The 13,772-nt window shown below is 47.5% G+C and overlaps 1 protein-coding gene across 3 annotated transcripts in view; it reads left to right on the top strand.

Moving 5' to 3' along the window:
* Window positions 1–13,772, top strand: part of PSD2 (pleckstrin and Sec7 domain containing 2) — a 50,173-nt gene that overhangs the window by 34,063 nt on the left and 2,338 nt on the right. For 2 of the 3 annotated variants that reach the window (XM_060008735.1, XM_060008738.1), the window contains exons 8-14: window positions 5,467–5,555; window positions 6,641–6,684; window positions 7,764–7,954; window positions 8,126–8,196; window positions 8,626–8,783; window positions 9,690–9,834; window positions 11,104–11,247. In XM_060008735.1, coding sequence (XP_059864718.1) covers window positions 5,467–5,555; window positions 6,641–6,684; window positions 7,764–7,954; window positions 8,126–8,196; window positions 8,626–8,783; window positions 9,690–9,834; window positions 11,104–11,247 — 842 coding nt within the window. Of the gene's footprint in view, window positions 1–5,465; window positions 5,556–6,640; window positions 6,685–7,763; window positions 7,955–8,125; window positions 8,197–8,625; window positions 8,784–9,689; window positions 9,835–11,103; window positions 11,248–13,772 lie in introns of all 3 variants that reach the window. The other variant, XM_060008736.1, reaches the window with a different exon arrangement.

The following is a 13,772-nucleotide window of genomic DNA, read 5'->3' as shown; positions in this document are numbered from 1 at the left end:
TTTCTGGAGTCTTAATTCTATGCCACTGATGTATATATCTATTCTCATGCCAGTGTCCCACTGTTTTGATTAGTCTAGCTCTGTAGTAAGTTTTAAAATCAGAAAGTGTTCTTTTCCAAGATTGTTTTGGCTATTGGGATCCCTTACAATTCCATATGGATTTGAGGATAAGCTTTTACATTTCTGCAAAAAAGGCCATTGGGATTTTGATAGAAATTGTATTGAATCTGTAGATCAATTTGTGAAGTATTACCATCTTAACTATATTAAGTCTTCCAGTCCATGAACACAGGATGTTTTTATATTTATTTATGTCATTAATTTCTTTCAGCAACCTTTTTTAGTTCTCAATGTACAAGTCTTTCACCTCCTTGGTTAAATTTGTTTCTGAGTACTTTATTCCTTTTGATGCTACTGTAAATGGAATTTTTTTCTTAATTTCATTTTATGATTGTTCATTACTAACATATAGAAATGTAATTGATTTTATATGTTGATCTTATATCTTGCAACTTTACTGAACTTGTGTATTAGCTCTAATAGTTTTTTGGTGGGTTCTTTAGGATTTTCTGTATATGAGATCATTTCATCTGTGAATAGAGATAATTTCACTTCTTTCTTTCTAATTTGGGGAACTTTTATTTTTCTTGTCTAATTGCTCTGGCTAGAACTTCTGGTACAAGGTTGAATAGAAATGGGGGAAATGGGTATTCTTGCCTTTTCCTGATCTTAGGGGGAAAGCTTTCGGTCTTTCACCAGAGTATGTGATGTTAGCTGTGGGTTTTTCATAAATGCCTTTTATCACATTGAGGAAGTTCTCTTCTATTCCTAGTTTGTTGAGTGTTTTTTCCATGAAAGAAGTGTTGAATCTTGCCAAATGCTTTTTCTGCACCAATGGAAATGATCATGTGTTTTACCCTCCTTCTTTTTATTAATGTGCTGTATTATGTTAATAGATTTTTTAAAAAAATTATTTATTTTTGGCTGCATTGGGTCTTTGTTGCTACGCGTGGGCTTTCTTTCGTTGAGGTGAGCGGGCTTATTGAGGTGGCTTCTCTTGCTGGGGAGCACGGGCTCTAGGTGCATGGGCTTTAGTACTTGTGGCTCACGGGCTCTAGAGCGCAGGCCCAGTAATTGTGGCGCACAGGCTTAGTCACTCCGCGGCATGTGGGATCCTCCCAGACCAGGGCCTGAACCCATGTCCCCTGCATTGGCAGGAGGACTCCCAACCACTGCGCCACCAGGGAAGCCCCTGTTAATAGATTTTTATATGTTGAACTACCCTTGCGTTCCTGGGATGCATTCCACTTGGTCATGATATATAATCCTTTATTTATTTATTTATTTATTTAGAGTGATATCTTCCCACCCAACTATTTTATTTATTTATTATTATTATGTTTTAGATGTTGGGGGTAGGAGTTTATTAAATAATTTATTTATTTTTGCTGTGTTGCGTCTTCGTTTCTGTGCGAGGGCTTTCTCTAGTTGTGGCAAGCGGGGGCCGCTCTTCATCGCGGTGCGCGGGCCTCTCACTGTCGCGGCCTCTCTTGTTGCAGAGCACAGGCTCCAGATGCGCAGCCCCAGTAGTTGTGGCTCATGGGCCTAGTTGCTCTGCGGCATGTGGGATCCTCCTAGACCAGGGCTCGAACCCGTGTCCCCTGCATTAGCAGGCAGATTCTCAGCCACTGTGCCACCAGGGAAGCCCCTATAATCCTTTTTTTAAAAATAAATTTATTTATTTTTTTACTTTTGGCTGTATGGGGTCTTCGTTGCTGCGCGCAGGCTTTCTCTAGTTGTGGTGAGTGGGGGCTGCTTTTTGTTGCAGTGTGTAAGCTTCTCATTGTGGCGGCTTCTCTTGTTGCGGAGCATGTGCTCTAGGTGCACAGGCTTCAATAGTTGTGGCACGTGGGCTCAGTAGTTGTGCCTTGCGGGCTCTAGAGTGCAGGCTCAGTAGTTGTGGTGCACAGGCTTAGTTGCTCCGCGGTATGTGGGATCTTCCTGGAACAGGGCTCGAACCCGTGTCCCCTGCATTGGCAGGTGGATTCTTAACCACTGGGCCACTAGGGAAGTCCATAATCCTCTTAATATGCTGCTGTTTGCTAGTGTTTTTTTGAGGGTTTTTACATTTATATTTATAGGGGATACTGTTCTATAGTTTTATTTTCTTGTGATTTCTTTGTCTGGTTTTGGTATCAAGGTAATGCTGGCCTTATAGAATGAGTTAGGAAGTGTTCCCTCTTTTTCAATTTTTGGGTAGAGCTTAAGAAGTATTGGTGTTAATTTTTCTTTAAATGTTTGGTAAACTTCACTGGTGAAGCCATCTGGTCTTAGACTTTTGTGCGGTTTTTGATTACTGATTGAATCTCTACTTCTTTTTAGGTCTATTCAGATTTCCTATTTTTGCTTGAGCCAGTTTTGGTAGTTTGTGTGTTTCTAGGAATTTGTTTATTTTATCTAGGTTTTCTAATTTGTTGGCATTAATTAATTGATTGTTATTAACAAATTAATTGCTTAGTATTTTTGTTCTTCTTGTTACTGAGAAAGCAGTGTTAAAATCTCCAACCAAGATTGTGAATGTCTTTCTCTTTTTAGTTCTGTCAATTTTTGTCTTTTATTTTTGTTTTTTTCGGTATGCAGCCCTCTCACTGTTGTGGCCTCTCCCGTTGCGGAGCACAGGCTCTGGACGCGCAGGCTCAGTGGCCATGGCTCACGGGCCCAGCCGCTCCGCGGCATGTGGGATCTTCCCAGACCGGGGCACGAACCCGTGTCCCCTGCATCGGCAGGCGGACTCTCAACCACTGCGCCACCAGGGAAGCCCCTGTCTTTTATTTTTTGAGACTGTGTTATTAGGTGCATACAAATTTAGGATGCTTATATCTTCTGGTAGATTGACCCTTTTATCATTATGAGATGTCTCTGTTTCTAGTAATGCTTCTTGCCTTTAAGTCTATTTTGTCAGTTATTAGTGTAGTTATACTGGAATTCTTTTGCTGGTGCTTGCATGTATATCTTTTTTCTATCCTTTTTCCAAGATTTCTGTCCCTTTATATTTAAGAGGTGTCTATTCATCTTTGCCTTTTAATTGTACCATTTAATGAATTACTTATATATTTGAGTTCAAACATACCAGGTTACTCTTTGTTTTCTCTTTGACTCATCTGGTCTATATTGCTTTTTTTTTCCTCCTTTCTTGCCTACTTTTGGATTATTTAAGTATTTTTTAGAATTCCATTTCCCCCTATTAGCTTGTTAGTTGTGAATTCTTTCAGAATTCTTTTTGTGGTTTGCAGTATGCATCCCTGACTTATTAAAGTACTTTTTACCACATCCTGGGAAATGAAATAACCTTAAAATGCCTCAACTTAATTTATTTGTCTTCTCAACTTACATACTACTGTTATCATCCTTTTAAATATTATATCTTTCTATATTTTATTCCCCAGGAAACGTTATTATTGTTATTTTGCACAGTCAATATTCATTTAGACTTAGCCACCCTTTTTGTTGCTCGTCATTCCTTTCTGCTTCTCCATGCTTCCATCTGAGATAACTTTCCTTCTGTCTGAAGAATTTCCTTCCTTTCTTAATTTCAGATGTTTTGCTAAAGTATGACCAGAGTGTTTCCCAGGGCCCCTTGTCCTTGGTGGGCCCTGAATTCCAATTTTTGTTCTCTAGTCCTATTGACCACTCAGTTGCTCACCCTTTTGGCCGCTGCTTGAGAATTGACAAATGCTTCAAAGAGGAAAGCTGCTCCTAGTCAGCCTCACCACCTCATGTTTCCCTTATTTGCAGGACCTTTAGCCTTGAAGTCCTCATTGCTCTTATATTTCTCCAGTGTCTTCACATAGACGTTTTATTAATATTTTGACCAGCAGTTGTTTCTGATGGGAAGGTTCATCTGCAATAAGATAGTCTGTCATTACTAGGATTGGAAATCTTGCCTGGTTATTTTTTGATTTTGCACCCCTGACTGATGGCTGGGGAATGTTCAGTGTTTGTGGAACTCAGGCAGTATTATCAACATTACCCTCATACTCCTCAATTACGAATGTACACATAAATGACTATATACATGTATACATAATACATATATGTACATGTAAAATATACACATAGACTTATGAAACATACTATATTAAGGCACACATAGGTCATTTCTCCTTAACCCTTTGGGAAAGGTATAGAAAATTCTTGCTTGCCAGCTACTTATAAAGCTTTCTATCATTGTTTTCTGAATTATTTTCTGTGGTGTGTGAATGTCCCACATGATGTTAATAGAATCTTTGCTAAAATGGTGCCAAGGTCAATAAATTTGAGACACTGTACGTGGAATCCTCTCCTTGGAGGCTCTTAACACACAGAAGCACATTAAAAACTCTGAAACATATAAACTTATTTGATTATGAAATCCTTTCCTGGGGGGAATTCCTATTCCCATCTGTAGGTGAATCTTGGGAACCACTGCCTTATAGCAAACCTAAATCCACAAAATCCTACACCAGTAAATATCTAGTGTTCAAGGGTCTTTGTCTTCTCAAAGGTGAAGGGCCACCAGCGTTTCCTCAAATGTGGACACTGCAGGTCTGAAAGTATGCACATCAGGTGTTGGGTTTGGAGGGCTGGAGCCCCTCTTCTAATCATTGGTTAAAAAACGAAGGCAGAACTTTGGGGTACACTCATTCCCAGCTCTTTGTCTGTTTGTGCTTCCTGGAGTGAAACCATCTGCTTGGGCTCCCTTGGTCCCAGTGCAGCTCAGCGTGGGGTACCCATGTGTGTTGGTGGAAATTGATTTTTGATTCTCTTAAGACCAAACTCTCCCTCACTTCACCTACCTCTTGGAGGTCTTGCCGCCCCTCTGTACAGGTGAGAGGGTGAGACAGTTGTGACGGAATACACAGAGCTTCTGCTCAGGAGCCAAGAGGCCTGGGTTCAAGTCCTGGTGCTGTGTGACCTTGGGAGAGTTAACCATGGAGTAGCGGGTGAGAGCATGGGCTTTGGTGTCAGACACACTCAGCCCTTCTACTTCCTTGCTGTGTGATCATGGGCACGTCACTTCACCTTCCTGCACCTCAGTTTCCTTACCTGTCAAGTGGGGATAATAATAACACCCACCTCACCTTCTCTTTGTTGTGAGAAGGAAGTAAGATAATGCATGTTGAGTACAATACCTGGAACATGCTAGGCACCCGGCAAATGTCAGCTATTACAATACATCATCTAACCTGACTCCTTCATCCGGGTTTGAGGAGAACCCTGACCTCTCATGACGCTTGAGGATCAAATAGAATCTTGAATGTGAAAAAGAGTTTTGTAAACTCTTGGGAGACAAAGGGAAATCCAGGCAGTCTTTTTTCATTACTGCCCTTGATGCTGCCTCATCCCTTCTGGCCGGGCAGGGCAGGGTGTGGGGACCACACCAACCACCATCCCTACTCTCAGGCAGAACCATTTCTCCATTACAGAACATTGGCAAGAAGATGTCCTGCCAGCAATTCATTGCCAACTTGGACCAGCTGAATGACGGACAAGACTTTGCCAAAGACCTGCTGAAGGTATAAATTGCTAAGGGTCCCCATGGCCCCAGCTGTGTCCAGGGTGGGTGGAGAGGAGAGAGGTTTCTGCCCACTAAATCCTGATGGTCCAGATTCCTAATTCTGGGGTCAGGGTCGTGATGACTTTGGGACAGAGGTAGAGACCATCCAGCTCAACATGTGACTGTTATGTGTTCCCTGAGTTAGGCAGAGGGGTAGGCTCTGTGAGATTTGTTTTTAGTGCTCCACTATCATTATTGCTGTCATGGTAATCCTCAAACTTGCCACCCATTGTCACAGCTGCCGCCACCATCACCACCACCTTTATCACCACTACCACCTTCACCACCACCGTCATTATCATTACCACAGGGAAAAGCCCACTCATTCTTTCAACATCACCAGGAATCTAATTTTCTTTTGAGGCTGAAGCCCAAGGTGGAACTCTGGCCTTTCAAGCCCTGTCAGTTCTCCACCTTGGAGGAAGAGGAGCAGGTTTCTGGGGGGTAGATGATCAGTTCAGTTTTAGACAGTGAGTTAGAGGGACCTGATGATATCAGGTGGGCAGTTGAATAGTGAGTCCGGAGGTCAAAAAATAAACATTGCCTCCATTGCTGTTCTTACCATAATTATGTTCTTCACTGTCAGGAAGCACTTAAGAGTGTTTTTGTAAGTAAGATCAAATAATCCCAGTCCCTTCACCCACCTACTCCCTGTCTACTCATCCACCCATCTACCCATCCTCCCATCCACCCACCCACCCTGCAACTCAATCATTCACCTGCCCACACACCCACCCATTCACCCATCACCCACACATACACTCCTACACAGTCCCCTATATACACTCCATATCCACTCACCCATTTCCCTGCCCATTCACCTACCTACCAACCCATCCACCCACTCATCCTCAAGTCTATCCAATCATCTAAAAACGGATCCACCCACCCACCCCCCATTTATTCACCCATCCAATAAATGTGAGTCAAACAGCTACTTTGTCCCACTGGCTGAGAAGATGCTCCCTCACCGCATCCACATTGCTAGATGGAGATTTCTTTGACTGTTCATTGAACTCTCTCTCTTTTTTCCCCCTCTTCCAGACCCTTTACAACTCCATCAAGAATGAAAAGCTGGAATGGGCCATGTGAGTAGTGCCCATGGGCACAGGTATGGGGAGACTGAATTACGGGGAGGGGGGAGGGGGAGTGGCTGGGGGTACTGGGAAGTCACGCCGGTTACTCTCCATGGTGCTGATTTCTCCCACCCAGGGCCCCGGTGCCCCATGGCCAGCTGGCCAGCTCCTGGTGTTGAGTTCCCCTTTGGGTTTATTTTCTGTCTTGATAAAAAGTGTGCAATGTTTACAGCTATGGAAGAGATGGAACTGTGAGTTTAGTTTCATGATGTTCACAACAGGTTTTCTGTTCAGGGGATATTGCCGCTACTCCCAATGATGAGAGCTCTTTCCCCTCGGGGAGGTAGGCAGGCATGAGCTATGAGTCCCTTTACAACTCCAGTAATCTGACCAGGTTGAGGTGGTGATGCTGTTGCCAATGGGGAGAGGTGAATGCCCCCTAACTTCTTCCCCTGTGAGGGCAGTGAGACCTGGAGGTGCCCAGCCTTCTGGAAAGAGGTGTGGTGACCTTGCTGACTGGGGAGACTAACAACCTCCTGAGGAAAGTTGCCACTCCACTGGGGAGTTGCTGTACTGCCCAGGGCAGCCTGGGTCTTTGGGTCCACGAAGAGGTCCCAGGCAGGGATTGTTAGGAACCCCAACCCAGCTGGGGAGAGCTGGCATTCTTATACCAGGGCTCCTAGGCTGGGGAACCTAGACTTCAGAGGCCTCATCTACTGACCTTCCCTCCCTCACCATGTCCCTGGGGCTTGGGCAAGCTGGCCATAGATTACTGCTCCCTGGGGCTGGGCTTTCAGAGAGGAGAAGGAAAACAAGGAAGGAAGCCTGAAGATAGTAAGGTCTCCAGCTTTGTGATCAAGGGTGAAGATTGGAGCTTGGAGGCCAAAAATCAAAGCTCAGAGGAGAGATGTCAGAATTGAAGACTCAGGGGAGGGGACAAAGGTCTGGACCTGTGGTCTGGAACTGAAATCTCCTTATCTCTGCTCTTTACCTCTAACTGGCTTCCAAAGGAGTGTTTTGTGGGGAGAGGGCATGTTGACGTGGGGATGAGGCCTCCGTGGAGGTGGTACTCAGGCCTAGTACTTTCCTAGTGATGAAGACGAGCTGAGGAAATCACTGTCTGAGCTGGTGGATGACAAGTTTGGGACAGGCACAAAGAAGGTGACACGGATCCTGGATGGTAGCAACCCCTTCCTGGATGTCCCACAGGCTCTCAGCGCCACCACCTACAAGCATGGTGTGCTGACCCGGAAGACTCACGCCGACATGGATGGCAAGAGGAGTGGGTGTCAGGCGGGGAAGGGGCATGGGGAGGGATGCTAGTCCAGAGGGGGTCCACAGCCCCTTGGCCACTCCTCTGGTAATGCCCATGCAGGCAGACGTGTAGGGGACACAAGGGAAGAGATATCGGGGTGGTTGGTTGTGGCCACACTACCCGTGCCCCCCTCCCCAGCGCCCCGTGGGAGGCGTGGCTGGAAGAAATTCTACGCGGTGCTCAAAGGGACCATTCTGTACCTGCAGAAGGTGAGAGACTACCCAGAGTCCTTACCCAGAAAGGGCCAGCTCAGCTCCTGCCTTATGGTGTCCAGAGGGTCCCGGGCAGGACCTAGGGCTTAGGCAGATTCTGAGTCCTCCCCCATCAAAGGCCTTACTTGGGCTCACGAAGGGCTTTGGTGGTTTCAGGGAGGGGTCTTTTGAATGTTCAGGGGTTCAGAGAATACCCAGTGTAAGACCTGTTCAGGCTTCTGAGACCAACTGGGGAGGAGTGCCTGGTGAGTCTTGTTGGGGTGGGCATGGCATCAGAGTGGCAGCAGCTTGAATAATGGTGGGATGTACAGGGACAGAGAGAAGGAGAGCAAAAGGGAGGGACAGTGAGGGTGGAGGAAGTACGGGTCGGTAAGCCAGAGCCTGGTGATGACAGAGGCTTGCCCAACCCCTACCTGGCCTGTCCAGGATGAGTACAGGCCTGACAAAGCCCTGTCTGAGGGCGACTTGAAGAACGCCATTCGTGTGCACCATGCTCTGGCCACCAGGGCCTCCGACTACAGCAAGAAGTCCAATGTGCTGAAGCTGAAGACAGCCGACTGGAGGGTCTTCCTCTTCCAGGCACCGTAAGTAGGAGTGGGAGCACCCTCGCTCCCACCCTGGGCTCAGGACCGCCCCATCCCCTCACCTCGTCCACCTCAGGGGAGGCGCCCTTAGCTTCCCCTGCACAGCAGCCATGAGAGTGAGTGTATCCGTAAACAGCTTGGGTCCCTCCCCATGAGCACTGGTTCTCAAGTGTGGTCCCCTCAGCATCGCCTGAAAAACCTGTTAGAAATGCAGTTTCTCTGGTCCCACCTTAGACCTCCTGAATCAAAAACGCTGGGGATGGGCCAGCAATTGTGTTTTAACAAGCCCTCTAGGTGATTCTGATGTGCACTGAAGTCCCTAAATACAGGGCAGATGGGATCTTTATCATCCTCCACTTAAAGTCGGGGGGATGGGTGCAAAAGACTCACCCTACAGTTTCTCCGTAAGACCTTCTTTCCACTCCCCTGCACTCCATCCTCCTGTGACTTGAGATTGGGGTTTCGTGTGTCAGATGAGCTTAAAAGGGGGGAGGCTGGTAAGTGAGCTCTCAGGACAGGAGTGGACGTGCCGGGCCAGGTAGTGGGGCAGGGACGAGATGGCCGAGTGGGGGGGACCAGTTGCCCAGCTGCCTCTAACAGTCCCCTGCTGGTCTCACACTCATTAGCTCCAGGCTGTTAGCTCTGAACCTGGCTGGGCAGCTTTATTTTCACATGAAAATCCAGGTCTTGCCTGGGAGCTGGGACAGAAGGGGAGCTCCCTGCACAGATGTGACCAGACCCATCCAGCCCCCATCCTGCCATCCTCCCTCACTCCTTTGCCCACTTACACGGAGGTCTTCATGCCCTCTCTGTGCCAGGCTGGTGCTGGGTACTGGGCACTGGGTGTGGGATAGGGAGTCCTGTTGTGAGAAGCCAGTGCGCTCTCCCCTCCCGTCCTGTCCCCAGGAGCAAGGAAGAAATGCTGTCCTGGATCCTTAGAATCAACCTGGTGGCTGCCATCTTCTCGGCGCCCGCCTTCCCAGCTGCTGTCAGCTCCATGAAGAAGTTCTGTCGGCCCCTGCTGCCCTCCTGCACCACTCGCTTCTGCCAGGTACGAGCTCCTGGGATCACAACACCGCCTCCCCAGGCTGCCTCTGCGGTGCCAGGCCCCCCATTCAACAGCCCTCACCTCAGCGCCTATCTGGCGCCTGGTCCTGGGCTAAGAGACAGGCTGAAGGGGTAGATATTCTCCTCCATCTACACCGCACCCCACCCCTGTTTACAGATGGGGAGACTGAGGCCACACGCCACCCAATGGCCTGGGTGTGCCAGTGGCAGTGTGTCCTGTGGATGTGGTTGTGGTCTGTGGGCATAATGTGTGTCTGGGACGAATGGGAGAGAATGTGTGTGTCACAGGGAGCGAGCGACAGGTGAGACTTGGCTGCCCCTTCATCCAGGGCTTTTTTGCTGCCCTCATCTACCCTTAAATATTTTATTTGTAATCCTTAAAAAACTCCTACTCATTAATACTCCATTTTTCGGAGTTTTTTTTTTGAGAGGGGAGGATAAATGGTGGGCCACTACTTGTGAGGTGGAGGGCAGGGGCAGCGCCATACTTCCCTTCCTGTCAGGGCCCTTGTCCGGGGTCTTCTCCCCAGAGCCCCTGGGGCTGTGCAAGCGGTGCACACTCCCCCCACGTGCACACATGCCATTCAAGCACACGCATGTTTATGTGTATACACACGTGTTGTGTACCCACACCTATACCATACTTGTGTCTGCGCGCGTGTGCGCGCGCGCGCGCGCGCGCACACACACACACACACACACACACACACAAATGCGTGCAACCCAGTGCCTGCATGGCACAAAGGGGTCTGGCTGTGCTTTGATGGCTGGGGTGTACTGTGCACTTGTCTGTGAGTGACAGTGTCTTTGGGTGTGATCCTGGGTCTGTGGCCATCAGACGTGTCCGGGCATGAATGTGAGAGACTGTGTGCATCGTATGAAGCCAGGGGGTGCCGAGGCCGGGCTGCCCCTTGGTCCAGTGGGTTTGTGTGCATGTGAGGGTTCATAGGAGCCAGGGGCTGTGTCTGGGTGACTGCGTGTTTGTGTAAGGGAGTGTCTGTCCACACACAGTGTGAGGGTCTCTCATCTCCTGAGCCTGCTGGGGAGGCTCTAGGAGAGCTGATGCCAATGGCAGGAGGGGAGGAAGGAAGGCAGCGGCAGAACGCTCCCTTGGGCCTAGACCTGGCTCTGCCCCTGTGTATTTGACGACCCTGGCCAGGCCTCAGTTTCCCTTTGGTGAAGCAGCTCCTGGTGGGACAGCCCTGTGACCTCCTGAGAGTGGGACCTCACAGTCCATGACTTGTCTTTGCAGGAGGAGCAGCTGCGTTCTCATGAGAATAAATTGAGGCAGGTGACTGCAGAGCTGGCTGAGCACAGGTGTCACCCGGTCGAGCGGGGTGTCAAGTCCAAGGAGGCTGAGGAGAACCGGCTGAAGGAGCATTATCTCACGTTTGAGGTGGGCCCTTCAAAGGAGGGGTTTTGAAGGACAGGGCTAGAGCAGGAGGAAGGGGCCGGCTCCTGCCTTCCACATCGTTCCCCGACCAGGGGCTCCTGCTTTGGGGGCTCCCCTGAGGTAGTCGTGGACCGTGGTCTCCTGTGGGCCAATCTCTGCACAGTCCAGCTGCACAAACAATTGTGCCCTCACTTACGTCTCTCAAAGGGCACCAGACGGGTTCTACCAGAGACCCCTGTCACCCCTCTACATCTTTCTCCAAGCCCCATCCTCATCTCCGCTTTCCCCATAGGCCCAGCTTCTCGGGAAGTTTTTACGACCAAACCACAGAACTCGTAAGCCCTCTCCACGTGACTTTCCCCCCTTGTGTCTCATGTGCCTCTTTCACATAGGTTTATCAAGCAGAGCACCTTGGTCTTTCCTTCTGAGCTCTCCCTGCTTTCCATCTTGTCTCTAACCCCTCCCCTGGTTCTGCCCCACCGTGGGGTGAAGGATGGTGGGGTGGACTTGGGGGAGGAAGGCAGGAACCACTTGTCCATTTTGGGCCGACCTGCACCAGGGGGGTGGACAGACACAAGAGAGGCTGAGACCAAGTCAGGAAGCCCCTGGAGCAGGAAGGGTGGGAAGTCGCCCCTCTCAGTCTCTAGATTTCCACTCTGATTTTCTACTGCAGCACAGAGGAGAGAGCAGAGCTCCCAGGATAGATCCTGACCTTTTGAAAAATGTAACACTTTATAGCTTTCGGAAGTCTTCTCAATTTCACTCTCTCTGTGATGTAAAAAAAGCCACACTGATTGGCAGGTGTGATTCTCTTCACTTCCTTTGTATTGATTGATTTAATCCTCATATGAACTCTGTGACGTGGGTTTTGTTATTATCCCCATTTTACAGATGGGGACATTGAGGCTTGGAGAGGTTGGATCACGTGCTTGAGGTGACACAGGAAGTGCAGGAGCCAGGATCCTAACCCAGGGAATTGACTGTGGCTCCGGAGCCCTGGTCTTTCTCACCCCCTGCCTGGCTTAACTGGGGGTGGTGGGGAGTGGTGGGGAGAATGAAGGGTAGGGGAGGTGAAGCCCCAAATGAAGGGTCTTTCAGCTCCTGTGGCAGAGCTGGGTGAGAACAGGGTCTCGTGACCCTTAGTCCCTGCCTCCTCTGGGACTGCAGTGAGGGCCTGAAGCTCAGAGTCAAGGCCTCAGACAAATCTCCCTCCTAAATGTTTACCAATTTACAGCCCCTTTAATAGCTCATGAATGTGCCTCTCTCTCCAGGCCCTCACCAACACTGGACATAATCTTCATTAATCTGATAGGTTTAACAAGTGGTGTCTTATTGCTGTTTTAATTTGGATTAAATTTTTTTTTAAATTGTGGTTAAAAAGCATAGCATAAAATTGATCATCTTAACATCATCTTATCATCATTTTAAAGTATATAGTTCAGTAATGTTAAGCCTGTTCACATTCTTGGGCAACCAATCTCCAGAACCTTTTCACCTTCCCAAACTGAAACTCTATAACTATTAAACAAAGACTCCTCAGCACCCTCCTCCCAGCCTCAGCCCCTGACAACCGCAGTTCTACTTTCTGTCTCTATGAATGTGACTACTCTCTAGGTACTTCATATAAATGGAATCATACAGAATTTATGTTTTTGTGACTGACCTGTGTCACTCAGCACAATGTCCTCAAGGTTCATCCGTGTTGTAGCATATGTTAGAATTTCCTTCCTTTTTAAGCTGAATACTATTCTGTTGTATTTGTATACCACGTTTTGGCTGTCCTTTCATCGACTGATGGACATTTGGGTTGCTTCCATCTTTTGGCTACCGTGAATAATGCTGCCATGTACATGGGTGTGCAAATGTTTCTTTGAGATCCTGCTTTCAGTCCTGCTTTTATATCCAGAAGTGGAATTGCTGAATTGCATGGTAATATTATTTTTCACTTTTTGTGGAATAGCCGCACTGTTTTCCATGGTAGCTGTACCGTTTTACATTCCACCAATAGTGTACTTGGGTTCCAGTTCTTCCACATCCTTACCAACACACTTGTTACTTTCTGTTTTGTTTTTGTTTTGATAGTAGTTATCTTAATGTGTTTGAGGTGATATCTCATTGTGGTTTGGATCTGCATTTTCCTGATGAATAGTAATGTTGAGCATCCCTTTGTGTGCTTATTGGTCATTAGTATATCTTTTGTGGAGAAATGTCTATTGGAGTCCTTTGCCCATCCTGAAATTGGGCTGTGTTTTTGTTGTTGAGTTGTAGGAGGTTTTTTTTTCCCTTTAATATTCTGGATACTAGACCCTTACCAGATGTATGATTTGCAAATATTTTTTTCCCATTCTGTAGATTGCCTTTTCACTCTATTGACTGTCCTTTGATACAGAGAAGTTTTAAATTTTGATAAAATCCCATTTGTCTATTTTCACTCTTGTCTGTGCTTTTGGTATCATATCCAATAAGTCATTGCCAATTAATTTGGATTTTTAAAAATTATGAGTGAAATTTCTGTGCATGTCCCTTGC

Source organism: Delphinus delphis, chromosome 3 (genome assembly GCF_949987515.2).
Source record: "Delphinus delphis chromosome 3, mDelDel1.2, whole genome shotgun sequence".
In the NCBI taxonomy this organism is placed as follows: domain Eukaryota; kingdom Metazoa; phylum Chordata; class Mammalia; order Artiodactyla; family Delphinidae; genus Delphinus; species Delphinus delphis.
This window is presented reverse-complemented; position numbering and strand designations above follow the sequence as displayed.